The sequence below is a fragment of the Phocoena sinus genome, chromosome 3 (assembly GCF_008692025.1).
Source record: "Phocoena sinus isolate mPhoSin1 chromosome 3, mPhoSin1.pri, whole genome shotgun sequence".
Taxonomy (NCBI): domain Eukaryota; kingdom Metazoa; phylum Chordata; class Mammalia; order Artiodactyla; family Phocoenidae; genus Phocoena; species Phocoena sinus.
The window spans coordinates 7,738,730-7,763,288 of NC_045765.1; the positions used below are offsets into that span (position 1 = coordinate 7,738,730).

At 55.6% G+C, this 24,559-nt stretch overlaps 1 protein-coding gene across 1 annotated transcript in view; it reads left to right on the forward strand.

Annotated features, from left to right (window-relative positions):
• SMARCA4 (SWI/SNF related, matrix associated, actin dependent regulator of chromatin, subfamily a, member 4) overlaps positions 1–24,559 on the forward strand; it is a 68,350-nt gene that overhangs the window by 26,251 nt on the left and 17,540 nt on the right. The window contains 13 exon segments of the mRNA XM_032625240.1: positions 4,222–4,288; positions 5,565–5,675; positions 7,442–7,684; positions 9,094–9,207; positions 9,924–10,031; positions 11,140–11,226; positions 12,016–12,062; positions 13,147–13,313; positions 16,007–16,170; positions 18,964–19,191; positions 19,799–19,876; positions 20,682–20,840; positions 20,843–20,902. Coding sequence (XP_032481131.1) covers positions 4,222–4,288; positions 5,565–5,675; positions 7,442–7,684; positions 9,094–9,207; positions 9,924–10,031; positions 11,140–11,226; positions 12,016–12,062; positions 13,147–13,313; positions 16,007–16,170; positions 18,964–19,191; positions 19,799–19,876; positions 20,682–20,840; positions 20,843–20,902 — 1,633 coding nt within the window.

Below are 24,559 nucleotides of genomic sequence, written 5' to 3' on the forward strand. Positions count from 1 at the left end.
CAAGTCCCTTCCCTTCTGTTTAGCCTCCCAGGCGTGACTTCATCTCCACTGGAATAGCTATGTCCAGCGTGCTGCTCTGCAGCCTGGGTTTGTCATTTTTAAATTTTCATTTTGAAATGATTTCAGACTTACAAACAACTGCAGAAGTAGTGTAGAGTTCCTATATACCTTTCACCCGGCCTCCTGCATCTCACATAACCTTAGGACAGTTTCAACACCAGGATAGTAACAGTGATTTAACAAATCATTGTTAACTGGTAACGAATCTAGAGACTCTATTCAGATGTTGTAGACTTCCCCACTAAAGGCCTTTTTCTGGTCCAGGATCCCACTTTGCCTTTTGTTGCCGTGTGTCTGTCATGTCGTGTCTGTGACAGTTCCTGAGTCCATCTTTGTCCTTCATGATCTTGACACTTGAATCCTGACCAGGCATTTGGTAGACTGTCCCTCAGATTGGGTTTGTGTGATGTGTCTTCTTTCTGGAATTCTGGCGAGAAACTCCAGGGTGGGTGCTGTGCCCTTCTTGGGGCCTCACATCAGGAGGCACAAGCCCAGGGGCTCCGTGACAGGAGAGCATCGCTTTGGTCTTTCCTTACGTGGTGCCTGCGGGTTTCCCCACATAAACCTAAGAGTTTTCCTTTGTAATTTATAAGTAACTTGTGAGAAGGCACTTAGAAGCTATATGAATATACCATTTCTCGTCATAACTTTCCCCCGTAATTTCAGCATCTGTCAGAGGAGTCTCACCTGAAATGATCACTCTGGAAAGTGCCGAGTACTGGTTTTCTCTTTCTGGCATTCCTTCTACAGGTCTTGGAATTCTACTACAAGGAAGAGCTGTCTCTTCTCCCTTATTTAATTGTTTAACGGTGTAATTCTTCATAGAAGAATTGTCTTGTGGACACTATTGTTATTTACTTTGCTCAAATTGTCCCAGATTTGGCCCAGGGAGACGCTTCAGATCCATCCCTGTGTCCTTTCAGCACGCCTCTGTCATTGCATTGTGGCTGTTTACTTTAGAATAGTATCAGATTTACAGAAAAGTTGAAAAGGTCGTACTCAGAGCCCCCGTATACTCTCCCCAGGCTCCCCCTGCAGTTGATCACATCTTACGTGACCGTGTTACGTTCGTCACAAGTGAGGAATCAGCACTGGAACATTGCTAGTAATTAAACACATTACTATTAAGTAAACTCTATGTGGATTTCACTAGTTTTGCCCTGATTTCCATTTTCAATTCCAGGATCCCATGTGAGATACATACATACATTTATTTATTCATTCATTCATACATACATACATACATACCGGGTCTTAGTTACAGCAGGCAGGCTCCTTAATTGCGGCTCCAGGGCTCCTTAGTTGTGGCACGCAAGCTCCTTAGTTGTGGCATGCATGTGGGATCTAGTTCCCTGACCAAGGATCGAACCTGGGCCCCCTGCATTGGGAGCACGGGGTCTTATCCATTGCGCCACCAGGGAAGTCTCCCATATGACATTTAGCCTTTACATCTCCTCAATCTTTTCTGGTCTGTGACCATTCCTCAGGCTTGGTGTAATTTTGGTGACCTTGGTGGTTTTGAGGAGAACTGGTCGGGTGTTTTGTAGGATGTGCCTCAGCCTGGGTCTGTATGGTGACTTTTTCATCCTTAAATGAGATGGTGGGTTTCGGGACGAAGACCAGAAGTGAAGCATGCGTCTTATCACCTCACAAGGTGGGGGGCAGTTACTGCCTACATGACTTTTCACTCTTGAGGTTGACCTTGAGGTAGTGTGTGTCAGGTGTCTCCACTGTGAAGTTACTCTTTTTTCTCCCTTCCATACTGTATTCTGGAAAAAAGTCACTAAGTTCAGCCCACACATAATAGGTGGGCAATTAAGAGCTACCTCCTTGAAGGTGAAATCCTTACATAAATTTTTTGGAGTTTTCCTGTGTGGAAGATTTCTCTCTTCTCCGCCAGTTGTGAATGTATTCAATCATTTATATCAATATGGACTCCTGGATATTTATTTTATACTTTGGGTTAAACTCTAATACTAGTTTATTTTGTTGCTCAAATCATTCCAGCCTTGGCCATCGGGAGCTCTCTCAGTTGGCTGCTCTGTTCCTTTGACATGCCCCCATCATTATGGGGTTTTTGAGCACGTCTTTGCTTTTTGGCACCCAAAGACGCTCCAAGCTCAGCTGGTACATTTCCCTCCCAGGCCTAGAACCAGCCATTTCTCCAAGAAGCCCTGGTTTCCCTTATTAGAAAATGGTCTTAGAAACCAAGACGTGGGTGCTGGGTGTGCTCCTTGCTTCTGGAGCGTCATTGCTTCTAGGCCCTCTCAGTGTGCAGTGCTAGGAAGTATACGTACGTGTACTGACCCTAGTGCACACGTGCTGACATGATTTGCGTCTGGTCATCTGTGTCTCTGTTAAGTGTGACCATACTGCTGTCTTTGACTCAGCCGGGACCACAGGGCTCATTCTAGCCTTTCTCCTTACTCGTGTGTTCGTTCCCAGTGTGCGTGTACAGTGCTTTCAGAATACTTAGCCTGTGAGGAACAGCCTTACTAACTAGAGATCCAGTTCCTTTTGTCCTTAGACTTACAGTTTCCAGCCAAAACATCTTTTCCAAGGTCATTTAAGTTGGCTGCTTTCCCCCATTCCCTTCAGTGAAGTTATCCCGTGTGTTGATCTTCAGCCCTTTTCACCCTTGTGCTACCCAGACCAGGGCCCAGACTGTTGAGTGTCATCTCCAGGAGCCACCTGTGCCCTGGGGGATGTTTTCAGACTGTGAGTGTCCCGCTGTCCCGTCCACCTGCTGGGGCGTGCTGTTCTCCGCCATGAGTTTGCTTGTCCTGCCTCCCTCTTGACCCCTGACTCTGGCCTGTCTCCTTAACTTCCGCTCCCGACTCTCCCTCAGCTCTTCTCCCGCTCTGCAGATGCCCCTCCCCCACCCCAGGCTTTGGCCCTTGGCTTCTCTCTCTCTCAGTGCCCCGACCTTCCCCTATTGGTCCCTGCAATAGGAACCAGACCTCGGTGACCGAACCAGGGCAACCTTGCTGATCCCTCAGTAAGGGGAAGCCCACAGCCAGGTGGCTTCAAGCTTCCAGGACCCAGGCTCCTGCAGTTTTCTGCTCAGTAATCCTTAGCACGTGACTGCTGCCCCTAGGCCTTTACCCTCTTGGTTGCAGGATGGCCATGCTGCCTCCATCATCTCCTCTGGGTTCCCAGAATGATGGGCGGGGCCCAGGGCAGCAGGAGTGGATGGCAGCTGAGTCTCCACCCTCCTTCAAGACCTTTCCCTGACTTTCAGCCCAGCGACTTAAGCTTCCATCTCATTGGCTCAGACTGTGCCCATCTGGTTGGCCCTGGCTGCTGGGGGAGCTCCTCAGTGGAGCTTGCAGGGAGGAGCTGGGTGAGCCGCGAGCAGTCCCTTCCACTTGGCTTTTGCATCCTGTCTTTACAAACCCCCTGGTCTAGACTGTCTGAATGAGTTCCCTCACCCACCGAAGACTCTGTGTCCCAGTATTTCCCCGAGAGCCCACCCGCTCTGAACTTGGCTTTACTGTCGCTGTCACCCTCTCCTGAGGTTCTCTCTTGTAGTCGGGGGTGACTTGTCCCTCCTCACCCTCGCCCATGTCTGTCTGTCCCCCCTCTTCCTGGCCTTGAGCCCTCCTGCGCTCCCCCTCCTGCAGTCTTCTGCCCGGGCCTGGCTTGGTCTCGCCTGCCTCCCATCCTCATCCTGCCTCTTACCGGGCAGGAACCTTCAGTGGCTGCCAGTTTCATTTTGACGTGGCACTGCGACTCGGTGGTGTCTACTGTAGCCCCGGCCTCCATGGCGTGACTCCCGCACCCCACCCCCAGCGTCCTGAGCCTGAAATGAGGCACCGTGAATCTGCGTTTTTCTGAGCAGCTGGTCTGCAGCTTGTGGTGTGTTCTCACAGGGGCCTGTGGCCACACAGCGGTGACAGAGAACTGATCTCCAGGGTCCAGCTCCTGGTCCTGGCCCTCTCCGGCCGCCCTGGCGGAGGCTGACCCTATACCCACCACCACACCTTTGTGTGTCCCTGTGTCTTCCACCTGGGGCACCATCCCCTCCTTCCCTCAGATGGTCCATTACCCAGCCAGCTCTGAGGGTCACACACACATCAGCTTCACTTCCTCGTGGGCATCTGTTGGACAGTTGCTGGCAACAGAACTAGACCCTGACTCTCCCTTCCTTGTTTCTACCAGAACGCTGTCCAACTGGGCATATGAATTTGACAAGTGGGCCCCCTCAGTGGTGAAGGTGTCCTACAAGGTACGTTGCCCCCTGAGGAGGTGGGCATGGGCAGGGTGGGAGGATAGGGGACACGTGTGGGTGAAGAGGGGCATCAACTTGCATTAATGACAGGATGCACGTGTGCATGTGCGCGTCTTCTTATGTTACACACATGGGATCCTGCCATTAACACGGTTTGGATCACTTTATTTCGAGGAATGATGCTTCTTTTTTTTTTTTTTCTTTTTTATGCTTTTTTTTTTTTTTTTTTTTTTTTTTTTGCAGTATGTGGGCCTCTCACTGTTGTGGCCTCTCCCATTGCGGAGCACAGGCTCCGGATGCGCAGGCTCAGTGGCCATGGCTCACGGGCCCATCTGCTCCGCGGCATGTGGGATCTTCCTGGACTGGGGCATGAACCCGTGTCCCCTGCATCGGCAGGCGGACTCTCAACAACTGCGCCACCAGGGAAGCCCTTGATGCTTCTTTTTTAACTGAAGTTATAGACTCAGTTTGTGGAATGTGGTGACATTAACTCATTCACCTGAAGATTTCATTATTCTTGCCGAGCTTTGGTTAAAACCCATTCACGTGAGATGACTTAATGAGTGTCCACCGTGGGCTGCTGTGTGACGGGAGACACCAGGACACGTGGGCCCCGTGCAGGCCTGCTCTGAGTGCCACCCCTAGATCAGTTCGCCTGTGAAGTGGGGACTAAATGTGCCTCTTGTCCTCGTGGGGAGAGAGGCAGAGAGGGCCTCACACAGCCACTCAGTGGCAGAGCCCCGTTGTGCCCTTGGCCACAGGTCTACCGGGTCCAGGCTCGCCACCCTGTGCTGAGAGGCTCTTGGCCCCATGATGGGGAAAATCGGGTCCCGGCAGAGGGGACAGCGTGTCTGGGGAGAACTTGGTGCGTTTGAGGAGCTAAAAGTCGTTCGGCTGGCAAGAGCTTATGGGAACGAGTGCAGCTCTGTCTGGAACGTGAGCTTCGAACAGGAGGGACGGGGCAGATTTGCTAACCGGCGAGAGTCTGGAGCTGCCCTTTGGGAGTGATCACCGGCGGTCGCGCCTGTGTGGGAGGCCTGGAGGCCTGAGATGGGGACCCGGGAAGAGGAGGGTGTGGGAAGTGGAGCTGGTTGACCATCAGGAGTGAGGCCGATGGAGGTGCAGGCAGTAAGCCTCCCAGGGGCCCAGGCCGCCCAGGACCCACACTCCTCTCTCCGCTCCCCACACTTGGCCCTCTGCCCTTGCCGACGTGATGAGGGGCCAGGACCCAGGGCCCAGAGGCTGAGGCGCGCGTGTCTTCTCTCCCTCGCAGGGCTCTCCAGCAGCCAGACGTGCTTTCGTTCCCCAGCTCCGGAGCGGCAAGTTCAACGTCTTGCTGACGACCTACGAGTACATCATTAAAGACAAGCACATCCTTGCAAAGGTAGCGTGTCTGCCTGTAAAACAAGCCAGCCCAGGCCGTCGCGTGCTGTCAGGGAGCCCGTGATCCAGCCCAGGATTGTCACAAGTGTGTCACGCTTCCCATCTTCTCAAAGCCCCGGAAGACATTTCTCAGTGATTCCCCCACATATGTGTAAAAAGACAGCTGCTCTGTGTGTGCGAACAGCCCCGGTCGAGGTGACCTTGGGCTTGCCTCTCCGACCATCTGTCCCCAGGCTGGCCCTGGGCCACGTCCAGAGACTGGCTGCGTCTGCGCAACATGTGGACTGGCTCCTCTCGGGCCTTCTGCCCGAAGAGCCTGGTCACACGCGGTGACTCTCAACCCACCTGTCTTGCCTGCCGTGTCCCTGGCAGGGCTGTGGTGAGGCCCCCCTTGTCTCTGCCTGTCTCTAGAGGCCTCAGACCTCCCTCCCTGGTGGCCGTGTCTCCCTACCACAGCCTACAGGAGAGTGGCCCACGAAGCAGGAGGGATTTGGTATCCAGGTCCAAGCACTCTGACGTCCTGTGTGTTCTGTCAGCCTTGGACCGCTGGGTTGGCGCATTCAGTGGGGGCTCTGCACGCGGGGCAGCCTCTTAGCTGACATAGTTGTGAAGGCAGCTCTAGTTGGGCCATCAGGGAATTACCGAGAATAAACCATGACCCAGATATGAGACAGGCACCATCCCTCGCCTACAAAAAACTCTTTTCCCGGTTTGGGAAGGGGTCGAGCCAGAAGGTGCTGCATCTGGCCTCACTAACCGTGTAGGGGATGAAGTCAAGTGGTGGAGTTTTTGACCCAGTGGATGGAGGAGATGTTTACGTGTTACCACACCTGTCGGCCTTGGTCGTACTGATGACATTTGGTGCTTGATGTGCACCTCTGAGCTACGGATAAGGAAACTGGGGCCCAGGGAGCTGGTGTCCAGTGTGCAGGCTCACCCTTCTGACCCAGTACAAAGCCAGGCCCATCCCAAGCATGAGGACGGGGCTCTGAAAATCCTGTGTTTGTCTGACAGTGGCTCTAATTAACGTAAACCCCCTGCCCTGGGGGTTCCTCGTGGGACATGGCTGCTAGGCCCCACCCCAGTCGGTTCTGCCCTTTTCATCTGGGACACCTGATGGGCAGTTCCTCAGCCAGGCCGTGCCAAAGAAGCCAAAGCCAGAGTGGCTCTGAAGCTCGTCACAGTCACATGTAAATAGGGATTTACACCTGCGGCTCCCGCCTGCAGACTCACACTCATGGTTAGAATCGACATCTAGCCTGTGTCCACCAGACGTGTGGCCACTGACAGGCTCTGGGGTGCAGCCGGGGCCCCCAGAGCGCACCATCTGAACCCACCTGTGCTGCTCCTGCCTTAGAGCTGTCGCCTGCTGATTGGCCATGCAGCCGTTGCTGAACCAAGTCCCCTGAAGACCCCCACCCCTGAGGGCCTCTGATCAGCAGGGGGGTTGTTATTTGGGGTGTTTTCTGTGTCATGTACTAGCGTACATAATTTTCTTGGGAAACCAAAGTACTTTTCTGCCTCTGGATTTGTTCACCCAGTCGCAGGTCACAGCTGTGTCTCCCTGTCGCGTGTCCGTCTTCACCCCTGCTTTACAGAGGCTGCGGTGTGAGCTGGTCCCTCATCAGGGGCTGTTGTTGTGCTCACGTTCTCCAGCTCAGCAGGCCGTTCTGCCCAGAGCCTTCTTGCCTAATGGCCGTGAGATCCTCACCCAGGTGGGCAGCGCCGCTGCCTGTCCTCCTCTGACCTCCCGCTCTCGGCCCGCAGATCCGTTGGAAGTACATGATCGTGGACGAAGGCCACCGCATGAAGAACCACCACTGCAAGCTGACGCAGGTCCTCAACACGCACTACGTGGCCCCCCGCCGCCTGCTGCTGACGGGCACGCCGCTGCAGAACAAGCTCCCTGAGCTCTGGGCGCTCCTCAACTTCCTGCTGCCCACCATCTTCAAGAGCTGCAGCACTTTCGAGCAGTGGTTCAACGCGCCCTTTGCCATGACCGGGGAAAAGGTGGGTGTGCAGCCAGCCACGTGGTGGCGGAGGGTGGAGTGGGGAGCTATGAGCCTCGGCCACAAGCAGCTCCGAGGACCCTCCAAGTTGATGGTCCCAGCCCAGCTGGCTTCCCTGGGTCGTTGTGGGTTGAGTGCCCACCACAGCCGGCCCAGCAAAGCACAGGGCAGCCCTGGCACCAAAGGACCCCAGAAGAGAAGGGCAGAGAAATCCCAGGGGATGATTGGGGCTTCCCTGACCCTGTGCCCCAGGCACAGGGAGGGGACAGCAAGGAATATGGCCCTGAGGTGTGAAGGTGCAGCTGGAGGGCCGGAGGAGAGTTTAATTTTCACCCTGAGGGCAGCGGGTAGCTTGGATAGTTTCAGTGAAAGGAGTAACATGGTCAGATTCTGTCCCTTTTGTTTTTAAAGACGGCTGTGGGTTGTGGCCAGTGCCTCTCAATGCCTGCGTGGCTGGGAGTGGCGTTGTTGGTGTGTCTGTGGCCGCCGTGTTTTCTGTTGACGGAGGTCAGCGGCCTGAGCCTGATGACCGAGGAGGTGGGCACGATCGCAGGGCTTAACGTTGAGCGTCACCGCCCACGGCAGCTGAGCCCCAGCTCACTCGTTCCCAGTTAGCGGATTTTCCTGAGGCAAGTCTGGGACAGCTGTTCCTCAGCTCTTACGGGGGGCCTTTGTCAGCATCATCCATGGGGTCCCGCCTCCTTGGTACCGGCTGAGGCAGAAGCCCTCCTGAAGGAGAAATTGAGGCCTTTCCAAGGATCTCATAATAAAGGAGCCCCCAGTTTTCAGATTCCCAGGGACCACCTCCTCCAAGAGCTGAGGAACAAATGCTCTGGTTTCACGTATTTTCAAGTTGAGCAAAAGCTCTGCCCAAAGGGACCCAGAGAAGAAAAGTTCAGATGTCATGGTTTCACTTAAAAAATTTTTTTTAATTCACATTTTTATCAGAGTAGCAGGCCCCTGGGAGAGCAGCATTTCTTTCCATCCGTCCCACCCAGGCTAAAATGAGAGTTGATTTGGGCTTCCAGTGACAGAGCCCTCTTGGAGCACCCCCCAGTTACACCACACGCTCTATCCGTGTGGCCCCGCAGTGCTGTCCAGATTTCGTTCGGATGTGCTGGCAGGATTCCAGGCACGTGGGTTTGTTACTCTTGGGGAAGCGATGCAGCATGCTGCTGTGTTTCATAGTGCCCTGGGGCCTTGGCTTCCGTGTCCCAGGACTTCCATGGAAGGTCTTAGATCCTTGCAGTTTTCCAGAGGAAGAGGCTGCCCTGCTAGGCTCCTGTGAAGCTTAGGGTAGTCTGAAAAGGAGGTGCTGAGCACAGGGTGACTCCAGATGGCCCTTCGCTGCATCCCTGTCCCCTCCTTTGGAGGTAATGCTTGGTTGTCATGTCTTGTTGGGGCTGCCAGGTGGACCTGAACGAGGAGGAAACCATTCTCATCATCCGTCGTCTCCACAAAGTGCTGCGGCCCTTCCTGCTCCGGCGGCTCAAGAAGGAAGTCGAGGCTCAGTTACCTGAAAAGGTACCACGTTTAGTTTTTATCTTTTTGGCCACGCTGTACAGCTTGTGGGATCTTAGTTCCCTGACGAGGGATTGAACCCTGGCGTCCCGGTAGTGGAAGTGCCGAGTCCTAACCACTGGACCACCAGGGAATTCCACGTACCATGTTTGTTTTGAGCGGAAGTCCCAGTGCGGCATCGTCCAGGGGGCCTCCCTGCGGTGGGCCCAGTCAGGTGGTTCCCCTGGGTCCCAGGCCTGGCCCTGGTCTTGCCTCGGCATTCAGGGGTCGATCCCGCCTGGGGTTGGCCACTCTCCCTCACTGGGTCTCTCAAGTGGAAGGCAGGTGTGCTAAGTTAGAGCACTAAGTCCCCCCAGGGCCCCCTCCCCTTTCCCCTGGGTGGGCTTGGGGTCCCTGGCCAGTCGCCCCCCAAGTCACACTTGCGCTTTGTTTCTTGGCTGGCTGTGGGCAGGCCTTTGGAAGGTAGCCGAGTTGCCCCATCTGGCCCAGGAAGCCCCCCACGTTTCTCTGCCCTGGTGCATCTGCCACATCCCACCTCCCCTCGTCCCCCTGGGTATGGGGTTTCCTCACGGTCACCCCTGTGTGCCCTGATCAGAGCACACAGTCCAGGGCCCAGGATGCCTCTGAGAGGCTGGGCGATCAGAGACGGGCCCAGGCTGGGCGTTGGGCTCCGGGGCCCTCGGCTCCAGTTCCGGCTGACGGCGGTGTGTGCCCTGCAGGTGGAGTACGTCATCAAGTGCGACATGTCTGCGCTGCAGCGCGTGCTTTACCGGCACATGCAGGCCAAGGGGGTGCTGCTCACTGATGGCTCTGAAAAGGATAAGAAGGTTGGCCCGGGGCCCCCCTTCCCCCCGGGTGTCCACAGCAGGCGCGCTGGGGGCCACTGGGTGCGGGGCTTGTGCACCCTGTAAGCAGCAGGCTCTCGCCTCCTCGGAGCTGATAGTCGTGGCCGAGGCCCCATCTGGCCGTGGTCCCGAGGGTGTTGACTGGGCCTGGTTTAAATCACAGCTGGTGTGGATGGGTCCAGTCCATGAGGCTGAGGGGGCAGAGGCTGATGGCCCGTTTCCAGGGAGGCCCCCGAGCCTCCCAGTCAGCAGCCTGGGGTCCTCTGCTCGTGAAGTGCTCTCTCCCGTGGATGCGTCAATCGGAAGTGGGGGGTCCAGCACGGACCCCAGCCGTTAGAATATTCTAGGGAGTCCCACCTTCCCAGCTGGGAAAGAGCCTCGATGGCCAGGGCCACTGAGCCCGTTTCCCTCGTCATTACGTGGCGTTGGGGTGACGTTAGTTTACGTTGGGGAGGTGGGAGCTAGGCAGGCTGCTGCCTTCCGGCCCCTCTGAGGCCCTGGGCCCCCCCGCCCCTGCTCCCCTCACCAGGACTGCAGCTGTCCTCCCAGGTCCCTTGCTTCTGCCCCCGCGGCCTCGGGCTTGGCCCTGCCACCCCATTTTCTCTTCCAGATGTTTCGTTTGGGCCCTTTCTTACCCGAGCTGTTGCAGCGCCCTGTTTCCTGGTTTTCTTCTTGGCCCACGGCACCCACCCCGGCATCCTTCCTTCATCCCGTAGCCAGAGATCTTCCTAAGCCGTCTGGCTACAGCCCCGCCCCGGGGACTCCCCCCAGTGCCCACAGACCTGGCCTCACAAAGTGTTTGTGATCCACCCTCAGCTCTTTGCCGGTCACGTTTCCCCTGCGTCCCACCGGCCCCTCCTCACCCTCCACCCTCCAGGGTGCCAGGGGGTCTCCGCTTCCCCCAGCGCTGGCTTCTTGCTGGCTTCAGGCCTCTGAGCCCCGACAGGAGCCAGCTGCACACGCCCCGTCTCCTCTGCCACAAGCCACAGCTCCTCTCACGTCGTCCTTCCCCGCCTCCTCCCCCAACCCCACCCCACCCCACCCCACCCCGGGACAAGACGATTTGGGAGCCTCTCTTCTGCCTCCTCAGGGCAAAGGTGGCACCAAGACCCTGATGAACACCATCATGCAGCTGAGGAAGATCTGCAACCACCCATACATGTTCCAGCACATCGAGGTGAGGCCCAGGGCCCGGGCAGCAGGCCCAGCGGTACCCGGAGCTCGTGGGCCTCAGCCCTGCACAGGGCCCTGCTCTCAGAGGGGTCTGTCTGCGCCTAGCCCCTAGACAGAGCTAGGTTACTTCTCTCTGGCAACTTTAGAGAAAAAGAGCTTGTAAGGTTTAGACTAGATGATGCTTGTACATTTGCCTTTTTATGGATTTTTTGTTTACAAGCGCTTATACATTGTAAAGAATCCAAACTGTAGGGAAATATGCAAGAGAAATGAAAATCCCACCTCAGGTAACCGCCGAAGCCTTCGGAGGCTGTTCTGTGGAGTCGTTTCCCCCGCGGTGGGGTTGTGCTGCCTCTGCTTGTTGGTTACTAGCCTTCCCCACTCGGAGACACGTGGGGCCATCCTGGACAGAGCATGGAGAGCAGCGTCCCTCTTCCTGACGGCTCTGGGCCCCAGTACCCTTGAGAGTCTGGATGCTTGCGTCTGAAAAGCACACATATGTCCGTACATTCTGGCATAAAGTTCCGGGGTCATGCCAGAGGCCCCTGGGCTTCCATTTCAGCTCACCAGGTGTGGTCTCAGGCGCGCGTCGTCCTCGCGTGCTCCTTTCCATGGTTAAGAGTGTTAGGTCATGACGGAAGGGATGTCAGTGGGATAGAAAAGCTGTGTTCAGCATCTGTGTGGCCTTGGGGCCGCCGTGGGCGGTCGCTGAGCTTGGGTGGGAGGGCTCGGAGGCGTGGGGCCTGGCCGCCTTTTCCTGCCCCGCACTGACCCACCTCTCATTCCATCGCAGGAGTCCTTTTCCGAGCACTTGGGGTTTACCGGTGGCATCGTCCAAGGGTGAGAATCTTCCTAGCTTAACGGTGGGCAGACCATCTGTGTGCCAGTATTTCTCTCTTCGGTTGGCTTTATTTCTGTTGTTATACTTGTCTAATTTCAAAGGCAGTATATTCCTGGCAGAAAACTTTGAAAACATAGATGAACCCAAAGAAGAGAATAAAAATTCTCCACTTGGAGAGGTGACCACGCCTGGCTTCCAGGCCCCACCTCTGGGCTCTGTGACCTGTGACAGCTTTCCTAACCACTCTGAGCCTAAACTCTGCCCACCAACAGAGGGATACTCTTTATACGGTGCGCCACGCACCTTGCTCTGGGGGTGTTTTCTCCAGCATTGTTTATAAAGTGCAGCCCAGGCATCGTTCAGCCCTGGTGTTGGGACACAAATGCTGCCTCAAGGTTTCACCGTTAAAACATTCTTAACCCTAAAGCCACCATTATTTCTCTGGGATAGTAAACTATTTCCTAGAGCAGAGGCACCGAATGAAAGGGCAAAAGGTTCTTTAGCTGTGTAGTTCTTTATACCAAATTGCATAATGGGGTCCCACAGACCTGGGTTTGAGCCCGGCCCTGGCAGGTCAGCAGCCGTGTCACACTGTCCCCCAGCCTCAGTTTCCACATCTATAAACCAGGAGCGAATGACAGAAGTTGCAGTGGCCCTTAGCGCTGTGTGTGGTGCGGTGTGGGCACTCTCCACTGGGAGCCTCTGCTCTTGGAAAGTTCTTAAACAGGAGACCTGGCTTCCCGGGGCAGCCCCTGTCCATGCCCATTGTCCCAGGATCTTTACTAATAAATAGCACCTTCTTTCGCTCTTACAAGTATCCAAGTTGGTCAGTAATTTCATGACCAAGTTTATTTTAGTTGGATTGAAATGGCTTTGCTGAAACTTGGTGGGGGGAGGGGGGCGGGGGCAGGCCCGGGGGTAGTCTGCCAAGGAAGCACTTCTGTGCCCCCGAGCCTGGTGGCCAGCCTGCCTAGGCCGGCTCAGGTAGCCTGGGCATGGGAGCGCACGTCCTCCTTGACCTGCCTGCAGGGCGCTGTGGTTCATGTGGTGTGTGTGTCCTTCTCCACCCCCTCCACTCCGCAGGCTGGACCTGTACCGAGCCTCGGGGAAATTTGAGCTGCTCGATAGAATTCTTCCCAAACTCCGGGCCACCAACCATAAAGTGCTGCTGTTCTGTCAGATGACCTCCCTCATGACGATCATGGAAGACTATTTTGCGTATCGCGGCTTTAAATACCTCAGGCTCGATGGTGAGTACCATCGGGAGAGAGACGTTTGTTAAAGGGTGGCCTCGTTATCCGCTGCTGCCAAAGCTTCTCTAGGTCTAGCGGCAGGAGTGGGCATAGCGGCTCACTCAGTGACACAGGCTTGCGGGAATGGGAGGGAGGGCCCTGGGAGTATCATGGCTGGATCTCCTGAATGTGAGGCTCATGGTGTTTGCACCATAATGCTGCGTCCAGTCCAGTGGTTAAGGGTTGCTCTACGGTCCTTTTATGGTGGGAAGTGACAGAAACCCATATCCTGTGGGCATAAAGAAGGAAGTCTTGATAGACTCACATAACTGAACCTCAAGGGTTGCTTCAGGCACAGCTGGATCCAGGTGCCCAGATGGTATTAAGAGGGGCTTTTCTGGAGCTCCTGGCTCTTTGTCCTCCATTTTGGCTTCATTCTTAGCCAACCCCTCCGGGCTTTCCTTCCACCTACCTGCTCAGTGTCCCGAACAGAGAAGCAGCTTGTCTTCCCCCAGGGGTCTGGGGGTGAAATTTCATTAGGCTGCTGTGAGCAACATGCTCTTCTCTCCACCGCCTGGGTGGCTCTGGAGCTGGAATCAGGCCCGTTCATGCTGAAACCGTGAGCACTGAGAGAAGCAGGAAAGGGAGGGAAGAAAACCAATGCTGCAGGGGTGATAGCGGCGAGTTCCCTGGGAACAGCACTGACTGTGACCACATGCACTTATCAGAAGCCCTGTTTCTGCCTTGTTCCCAGCACGCAGGAGCTCCGGGGAGGAGGGGGCTGAGTGAGATGCTGACAGTATGCAGGACCCGTGCTCTGACACGTGTCAACTGACCGGGAAGACCCTAGAGGGAGCCCCCCACCCTCTGTCAGATGGAGTGAATGGGGCTCTCGAGAAGAATGAACTTGGGGGCCTCCAGGGTAAACACAGTTAAGAAGTGTGGGATAAACCACACTTCTCAGAGCCTTTATCTAAACTCTTTGCTATGTGCATCCACGGCCAACACCCCAAACCTTTTTGCCCCCATTGTGTCTTTCACGGTACATCTTGTGGAACTGTTGTTTTTTTCAGACGCGTGGTTGCTGGGCGGATCTGTCTGTCGGTCTCTGCCCTCCCCACTCCCACCCAGAACCTTTGCTGCATCCCTATCTTGCTTTCCTTCGGCCTGTTCTTGGAATTCTGTCCAGGGCGACCTTTACAAACACAGCTGTGGTCAGGTCCTCCCTCAAACCTCCCTCCTTCAGGTGCTTCCCATGGCTTGGAAGGCCTGCGTGGCCAGGCTCACCTCGCCCCTCCCTCTGTGTGCTGGCCTCCCCAGTGGCCTTTCTGTCCTTCAGGGGCTGAGCCTTCGTGAGTGCTACTCCTTGTCTGTGTCACTGCCCCGGCCCCTAGAGGACAGGCCAAACGTGAAGAGTGTGTTCCCACCCACCCCAGCGCCCATCCATTTGCCCGCCTCCCCCTTTTTTTTTCCTCCATGATGAGAGTCCTCTATCTAGGATGAGGACTTTTGTTTGCTTGGCTGTGGCTGCATCTCTGGGCACCTCATGTGGTCACTGCCACATGAGCGGAAACTCTGGGAAAGAAAGGCAAAGGGGGAGAATTCCCTGGCAGTCCAGTGGTTAGGACTCCACTCTTCCACTGCAGGGGGCCCAGGGTCAATCCATGGTCGGGGAACTAAGGTCCCGCGTGTCACACAGTGCAGCCAGAAGGAAAAAAAAGAACGGCAAGGGTGGGGGCTCGGTGACACGTGGAGTGGAACCTTCTGCTGTCAGAATGCCGAGAGTGAGGGTGCAGGCCGGGCATCTGGGATCGGCCCCTCCACCTGGGCCTGCCTCAGCCCCTCCTTGGAACTGGGGCAGCCCAGGCACCAGTGGGCATCAGGCCTCCATGCTGTTCATTGAGACGTGTAGGCCAGTGGCTGGAAGCGACACCTGATTTCCCCAGAGGCACCTCTGCTCCCCAGGCTGGCAGTAGCCCGAGGAGCTTAGATGCCCCTCTGAGCATCACGATGCTGAGGATCATGTCCTGGGCCATCGCATTAGAGTCCCTGTGGCTCCATGAAGAGGGGAGCCATCCTGCCCAGAGGGAAACAAGTCTCCGTTGTAAGCCCCCCGTGTGCTCGCCTGTAGATGATTCCCTTTGTGAATGGAGAAAACCCATCACAGTAGGATGGAGGCAGGCGCCAGCCCTCTGGCCAGTTGTTCGATACCATAGCAGCCCCGTCTGCCCGCCTGGAAACCCCACGTGGGTTTGGGGGCACGGCGTTAACAGTGTTGCTGCAGTGTCTCCCACCACCCCCTGGACAGCTGGGCAGGGCAGGTGGTGGCGACTCACAGGGCAGCCCCATTGCCTGGGTGTCCGCTGGGTGCCGGGCACTGTGCTCCAGCACCTGCCCACTTAGTTCCCACAGCAGCCCCGATTTACACGGAGGAGACACCGGAGGCCCGTTGGGGCTCGTTTTCTTCTCCTGGGGTGGGAGGACTGGCGGTCAGTAGTGTCACCGTAAATCTGAGTTGTTCGCCAGTCACCACTCATGGCCATGTGTTGAGTGAGTGGCCATGGCTTGGGTGGCCCGAGTTGGACGGCTGTGGACTCTATACCTGCTCCCTGATGTAGGTGTTCCTCTGTCTCCTCTGCACCACCGCCCGCCCCCACTCCACCCGCCATGGTCACCTTGCTAATAACCCTGCTCTCCCCACCCGCCGGCAGGAACCACTAAAGCGGAGGACCGGGGCATGCTGCTGAAGACCTTCAACGAGCCCGGCTCCGAGTACTTCATCTTCCTGCTCAGCACCCGGGCTGGGGGGCTGGGTCTGAACCTCCAGTCAGCCGACACTGTTATCATATTCGACAGTGACTGGAACCCCCACCAGGTAACAGCTCTCAGGCCCCCTAGGGGGAGGGGCTCGAAGCCTCAGGGAGACCATGCCCACTAGCATGAGTGCCCGCTGGCCTCTTGACATTCTCCTGGAGTCCCGGAGGCCCCTGGAGAGAAGCCCAGAGAGCAGTTACTTTCCTCTGTTTCTCAAAACAAAACTAGTTTTTTGCTCTGATTATGAAAAAAATTCATGTTCCGTTGTTATTTAAAAAAAAAAAATCCTGGGAATTCCCTGGTGGTCGGGTGGTTAGGACTCTGCGGTCTCACTGCAGAGGGCCTGGGTTCAATCCCTGGTCAGGGAACTAAGATCCCACAAGCCACGTGGCACAGCCAAAAAAACAAAAGGAATTCTGGTGTCGCGTAAATGTGCAAAGAAAGTGGAAGATGCCCCAGTCCTGTCAGCCGGCAGTAATGGTCACTGTTTTAGTCATGCAGGTCCTTCCTGGCCATGTTCTGGCCCAGCTCTCATGTTGACGCCTCTTAAAACCACACTGGGGCGTACTTTTTATGCTCTGTGCACTGCTGCCCTTGTTTCTTATCCACATACCCTGCACAGGGCTCCGTGCCTATAGATAACAGGGATGTGGTATTTTATAGATGCAGTAGTTTTTTTTTTGTTTGTTTTTATAAATTTATTTATTTATTTTTTTGGCTGCATTGGGTCTTTGTTGCTGCGTGTGGGCTTTCTCTAGTTGCAGCGAGTGGGGGGCTACTCATCCTTGCAGTGTGCAGGCTACTCGTTGTGGTGGCTTCTCTGTTTCAGAGCATGGGCTCTAGGCACACGGGCTTCAGTAGTTGTGGCATGCGGGCTCAGTAGTTGTGGCTCGTGGGCTCTAGAGCACAGGCTCAGTAGTTGCGGCACACGAGCTTAGTTGCTCCGCGGCACGTCCGGGATCTTCCCGGACCAGGGCTTGAACCCATGTCCCCTGCACTGGCAGGCAGATTGTTAACAGCTGAGCCTCCAGGAAAGCCCCGGTACAGTAGTTTTAAAGTAAGTATTTACCTCTTATGTCTTACTATAAAAGTAGTAATTTTTTCAAATGCAAATACCAATAAGTGAAAGTAACAAATTAAAGAGTCCATTTTTCCCCTTCCCCACCAACCCCGCTCTTCTCTGAGCCAGCATCTACCCACGTACACACATATATTCTGGCTTTGACATGAACACGGCATGTTCCAGCACGTGTCTCTTCCCGCCAGCAGCTGGTGTGTTCATGTCTCCATGCAAGCACATGGGGACTCTCCCCAGCCGCTTCCTCAGCAGCCAGCTATCTTGGCATATGGTGGACCCAGGATTTTTTTTTTTTTTTTTTTTTTGCGGTATGCGGGCCTCTCACTGTTGTGGCCTCTCCCGTTGCGGAGCACGGGCTCCGGACGCGCAGGCTCAGCGGCCATGGCTCACGGGCCCAGCCACTCCACAGCACGTGGGATCTTCCTGGACCAGGGCACGAACCCGCGTCCCCTGCGTCGGCAGGCAGACTCTCAACCACTGCGCCACCAGGGAAGCCCAGCCCCAGGATTTTTGACTCAAATCCCAGTTGGCAGACGTGCGGGTTTTCTGTTCTCCTTGGGGAACCTTGTCCCTCTCTTGGAGCACCAGCCAGGCCAAGCCTGAGAGGTGGGATTGCTTGGTCCACAGACCTGTCCCTTCACGTTCTGGTTGGTTCTGCCACAGTGGCCTCCAGCAGGCTGCCCCAGCTTTCACTCCTGTTGACGGTGCAAGCGAGCCCTTCTCCACAGCCCAGCAGAGCTGGTTATCGGTGTGTAAACCACGGGCGCCTGACAGACGAGTGCCTGGGGTGGTTGCTGCGCCAGCCTGGGGTGTGGCTTCCGCCTGGACCTCGGTGACTGGCCTGTTTCCTGAGAGGTGGTCCGAGTGTGCTTCCCCCACCCACAGGCTATCGAGGGGAGAGACCCCCGTGGAGCCCTGTCCTCCTCCACACCCGGGGAGCATCAGAGGTCATGAAGCACAATGCAGAGCCAGGAATCACGCCGGCTGAGCTGCGGGGCAGGGTTGAGGGTACGAACCGTGGACACAAAGCATGCCTGTTCCCACCAGGTGTGGCCTCTGCTGCCCCCGTGAGGTGCAGATCTGGAGGTCAGCCCCACACAGCTGCAGTCCCCAGACACAGGATCTCGTAGCCCCTCCTGGGTCTACGCTGGGCGTGATGATACAGCGTTGGCGCCATACCTGCCACTTTATGGGCGCTTGCTCCACACCAGGCACTGGCCTGAGCACCCGATGCCCTTTGGCTCCTCTCACACACGATAGCCACGAGACGGGCTGGTGTCAGCAGAGTGGATCCTGAGGCTCCGAGAGGTGGGGCCTGGGCCCAGCTTGCGTGGCAGGGCCTCCAATAAAACCAGGCATCAACGTGGTGCTGCCCAGCTTTGGCGTCATTCTGTGAACAGTGCCCTCGCTGTGATACAGCCACGCCAAGCCAGGCCGTGCCCGGGGCAGCCAAGGGGCCCTGTGTAGCTGTGAGAGGAGCTGCTGGGGTATAACCCCCTGGGGTAGCCCTCTACAACTGCGGTTTCTTCCTGAGTATCCGTCAAATCCCAGTGAAGGTAGAAAGTGACGCTTCTGCAGGAATTTGGGGTCAAGTCAGGCTCCAGGTCTTGTTCCTGAGCTTCTGGCCTGTGCAGCTTCTGGCTGTGGCGGGCAGAACAGCCAGGCGGGTGCCCGAGAATTGGAAGACCCCTGCCTTTCCCAGGGGCATCCAGTGATCCACTGTCCCTTAACGATTTAAAGAGCTTGTTTGGGACTGACCGGCATCTCTCTCCCCAGGACCTGCAAGCGCAGGACCGTGCCCACCGCATCGGGCAGCAGAACGAGGTGCGTGTGCTCCGCCTCTGCACGGTCAACAGCGTGGAAGAGAAGATCCTGGCTGCAGCCAAGTACAAGCTCAACGTCGACCAGAAGGTGATCCAGGCCGGCATGTTCGACCAGAAGTCCTCCAGCCACGAGAGGCGCGCTTTCCTCCAGGCCATCCTCGAGCACGAGGAGCAGGACGAGGTGAGGGCAGCGCCAGCCCCGACCCCCTCCCCGGCGTGAGTGGTGGACGCATGAGCGGCTTTCATTTTTGTTTTTTTACCTTTTTTGCACTCTTATTTTTTTGCATCCCTTTGGAGTAAAGGGAGTGTGGGCTGAAAGGAAAGAGGATGAGTACTTGCTTTTTCTTTGAAGTGGTTTTTTTTTTTCTAAACTGCTGGTGAAAGATGCCGGATTGACAGCCCTGGAGACTGAAGTCCTCTATTTATCCACAGAGCAGACACTGCAGCACGGGCAGCGGCAGTGCCAGCTTCGCCCACACTGCCCCTCCGCCAGCGGGCGTCAACCCCGACTTGGAGGAGCCACCTCTAAAGGTGAGAGGGGTAGTTCAGTCTCCATGCCCATTCAATCCTCGGCTTCTCGGCTGAGATGGCCAGCAAGGGCCCTGATCCCACGGAGCGTGCGTGTGCGTGTGCGTGTGCGTCTCTCGCTGCCGTGGGGGTCCCCATCCACCGCAGCCGGACTGGGACCGCCAGCTCATTTCCCATGGACCGCCGCCGCTCGCCTCCGAGCCCGGCCGCCTCCCACCCCGGCCTCCCCGCACTCCAACTAAACGTGTGACATCTTGTAGGAAGAAGACGAGGTGCCTGACGACGAGACGGTGAACCAGATGATTGCCCGGCATGAGGAAGAGTTCGACCTGTTCATGGTGAGCGCCGCGGGCACTCGGGCCCTGCGCACCCTCAGGGGCTTGGTTCCCCGCCTGTGTGAACCGTGTGCAGTGGAGCTCACACACACACACACACCGCCCCCTTCCCTGCTGACACCGAACAGAGCAAAGGTCCTCAGTGACGGTGGCATCCCCAGCGGGTAACGGGGCCGGGGGCAGCTCTCAGGGTGGCCCCATCCATGGCTCCTAACTGACCCATCATTGTTCTGTGGTCTCCTAAGTGTGTCATAGGGATGGCAGGACACACGTACAACGCCCAGCCCTGCTCCAGTTTATGGCCCTCCGTCTGGCCAATACCTCTTGTCCTTGAGGCTCTCCCTTTCAGAGGGAGCCACACTGTCCAAGACTGAGGGACTGGCGAGGGCCTCGGTCTCAGATGCCCTGTTGCCCCTCGTGGGCACGGAATCGGGGGGAATTGGGGGCGCCCTCGGCCCAGCAGGCCTGTGCCTTCCACTGAGCCTGTATCGCCTCATTGGGGCAGGGGAGCCGCTGCCCCGTTTCAGCCCCCGTTTCAGCCCCCGTTCCAGCCCCCATTCCAGCCCCCATTCCACCACCTTCCTGTCCTTTCCAGTTCTCTCTGCCCCTGAAGCAGAGCCCCAGCCAAGGTCTGACATGGCAGCCCAGCCAGCTCAGCCACCGCACGACCAAGTTGCTGTTTAACTACCGCTGCAGCGATGGTCCTGAGGCAGGGAAGCAGCCCCTGGTCAGAGTGCCCCCGCGCCATCTCCTCTGTCCTCTCTGTGCTGACGCCTGTCCCTCTGTCCCTGCCGCCCGCACCCCACAGCGCATGGACCTGGACCGCAGGCGCGAGGAGGCCCGCAACCCCAAGAGGAAGCCACGCCTGATGGAGGAGGATGAGCTCCCCTCGTGGATCATCAAGGACGACGCAGAGGTGGAGCGGCTGACATGCGAGGAGGAGGAGGAGAAGATGTTCGGCCGCGGCTGGCCCGCCATCGCAAGGAGGTGGACTACAGTGACTCGCTGACCGAGAAGCAGTGGCTCAAGGTACATGCCGGAGAGGGCCGCGGGCGGGGCTCGGGCAGCGCAGGGCTCGGCCGCCAGGATCGAGGCCTTCGTCCGAATCCTGGGCAGTACCCTTTCGGCCGTTCTTGGTCGGTTTTCACTCATGACAGTGACCCTTACCCACGTGGGGTCAGGTGCACTCAGTTCCTCCTGATGGAACTCGGGAAGGCACCCCTGTGTGGTTCCCGAGCTGCTCAAAACCCACTTCTGGGTGGAGTTGGCCCTTCCAGCGTCAGGTTTAAGCAAAATATTGCCAGTCTTTGCATGGGGCTGACCGGAGGACCCAGGGATATATTGGGGATCGTCAAGTCACCCTGCAAAATGGTTGAGATTGGTGACGGGGTCAGGCAGCCCCGCCTTTGTGTGCGTCACCCCTGGGAGCTGTGGGGAGGGAAGAGGGAGGAAGCCCCCGCCCGAGGCTCCCGGCACCAGCTGCTCATGGAGGTGATGTGAGCACCTGTTTTCAGCAGGTGGCTCCCGGCCCTCGCAGCTGCTGACAGCTGAGTCAGGGCTGCGGGCAGCTGCTGGTCCTCCTGATTCAGCCCCCCGACCCCACCCGAGCGAGGGCACTCTACATTTGCACAGGGGCCTGGCACTGGGGTTACAGTGACAAATCAGACCCCATTCCTGCTCCAGGGGTTCTGAGTGTAGAGGTGATGAGTAAGAGTCCAATCCTCGAGTTGTTGTCCCTGAGACAATACTTCCTGAAAGGCAGATGGCGGCTTTCGGTTACGCCCTGCTGAGCGCCACACCCTGGAATGAGCAGCTGTCTCCTCAGGCCTCTTATCACACACCCTGGGGTTCCCCTTAAGTAACTGCAGCCCCAGTTCTTTTTCAGTCATGTGGCCAGGTGGCCCTGGTCCCCTCCTGGGAGCTCAGAACACCCCAGACTTGTGAGCTCGCCCACTGAGCTGTGCACCAGAGGGAGCTGTTGAAACATGCCAGGAACCACCGAACCTCGGGGGGGCGGGTTGGGGGGGGGCTGGTGTCTCATTCCCTGCCGTCAGCCCAGGGCTCCAGGGCCCAGAAGAGAACCTTGGATGAAGGAACGTCGTACCAACCACAGTCCCGAACGGCTCGCGTGGGGCCTTTGCCAGCCCGGCATTACTGAGACAATGGGTGCCCTTTAAAAAATAGCTGCCCACATGCTAATGATAACAGTCGGTGCGCATTTCTTTCTCCCTCCTCCCTTTCTCTGAGGAATAACTTTACCCGTGTAAGATGTACAGTTCAGTGATTTTGGGTATATTCAGAGTTCTGAAACTATCACCACAAATGAAGCTTAGTACATTCTCACCCCAGAGAAACTGTTTTCTCTTTAGCTATCTTCCATCCCTTTTTTCCCCCTAGCCTTTGACATCCGCTAAAACAACTTTTCTGTTTCAATAATTTTGCCTCAACAGGAAATTTTCTATAAATGAAATCATGCATTATGTGATCCTTTGATGTCTGGGTTTCTTCACTGAGCAAAATATTTTCAAGATTCATCCAGGTTCTAGCATATATCAGGACTTCATTCTTTTTATGGTTGGATAATGTTCCATTATAAGAATATACAACATTTGTTTATCTAGTCATTAGTTGATGGACCGTGGGGTTGTTTCCACTTTTTAGCTATTGTGCATAATGCAGTGGTGAACATTTGTGTACAGGTTTTGTGAGGACATATGTTTTGATTTCTCTGGGGTGTGTATCTAGGAGTGGATCAAATGGTAATTCTCTGTTCAACCTTTTGAGGAACGAAAACTGTTTTCCAAAGTGGCTGCACTATTTTACATTCCCACCAGCAGCACGGAAGGGTTCCAGTTTCTCCAGGTCCTCGCTGATAACTTTCTATTTGCCTTTTGATTCTAGCCATCCTAGTGGGTGTGCAGTGGTATCTTATTGTGGTTTTGAATTGCTTCCGGTGGGGTGGGAGGGTGGTGGTGGCGCTAATGGTGTTGGGCACCTTTTCATGTACTTTTTGGCCATTTGTAGATCTTCTTTAAAGTCTTTTATCAGATATATGATTTGCAAATATTTTCTCCTATCCCGTGGGGTGGTTTTTGTCTTTGCTTTTCACTTTTTTTTTTACATATTTTTAAATTTTATTTATTTTATTTATTCATTGTTTTTTGGCTGCATCAGGTTATCGTTGCTGCGCGCAGGCTTTCTCTAGTTGCAGTGAGCGGGGACCACTCTTCCTTGTGGTGCGTGGGCTTCTCATTGCAGTGGCTTCTCTTTTTGCAGAGCACAGGCTCTAGGTGCGTGGGCTTCAGTAGTTGTGTCTCGCGGGCTCAGTAGTCATGGCTCGCGGGCTTTAGAACTCAGGCTTAGTAGTTGTGGCGCACGGGCTTAGTTGCTCCGTGGCATGTGGGATCTTCCCAAACCAGGGCTCGAACCTGTGTCCCCCGCATCGGCAGGTGGATTCTTAACCACTGCACCACCAGGGAAGCCCCTGTTTTTCACTTTCTTGATACTGTCCTTTGAAGCACAGAATTTTAAAATTTTGATGAAGTCAAATTTATTTGTTTGTCTCTTTGCCTGTGCCTTGGTAGCATGCCTGAGAATCCATTGCCAATTGATGGTCACAAAGATTTACCCCTGTGTTTCCTTTCAAGAGTTTTAGAGTCTCAGCTCTTACATGTAGGTCCGTGATCCTTTTTTTTCTTTTTTTTTTTTTAATTATTTATTTATTTTTGGCTGCGTTGGGTCTTCATTGCTGCTCACGGGCTTTCTCTAGCTGCGGTGAGCGGGGGCTACTCTTCATCACTGTGCGTGGGCTTCTCATTGCGGTGGCTTCTCTGTTGCGGAGCATGGGCTCTAGGCACGCGGGCTTCGGTAGTTGTGGCACACGGGCTCAGTAGTTGTGGCTCCTGGGCTCTAGAGCGCAGGCTCAGTAATTGTGGTGCGCGGGTTTAGTTGCTCTGTGGCATGTGGGATCTTCCCGGGCCAGGGCTCAAACCCATGTCCCCTGCACTGGCAGGAGGATCTTAACCACTGAGCCACCAGGGAAGTCCACCGTTAATCGTTTTTGAGTTAATTTTTGCGTATGGCGTGAGGTCAGGGTCCAACTTCATTCTTTTGCATGTGGCTATCTGGTTGTACCAGCACCATTGTTGAAAAGTCTATTCTTTCCCATTTGAGCACATGCCATTTTTTTAATATATCATGCTCAATAAAATTTACATTAATAAAAGAGATATTTACCCAAATCAGGCACTCCTCTGTCTTAGTGGTGGACGTGTAACTCGCACCACTTCTCTGGCAGCCACTCTGATGCCATATGCACCCAAACCCTGTAGAACGTACTTGGCTCTTGCCCTTCTGGGCTGACCTGCATGTCTAGGGCACAGGACCAGAGACCCCAGTATTAGATTCCTGGGACTGCTGTAACAATTACCACAAACTTGGTGGCTTAACACAATAGGAATTTATTCTCTCACAGTTCTGGAGGCTAGGAGTCTGAAATCCATGTGTCAGCAGGACCATGTTCCCTCTGAAGGCTGCTTCCTTGCCTCTTCCAGCTTTCGGTGGCCCCAGTGTTCCTTGGTTTGTGGCCACATCACTCCAGTCTCTGCCTCCGCCTTCACGTGGGTGTCCGCAGTGTCTCTCTTACGGCCTTTTCTGACTCCTTGGATTTGGGCCCATGCTAATGTA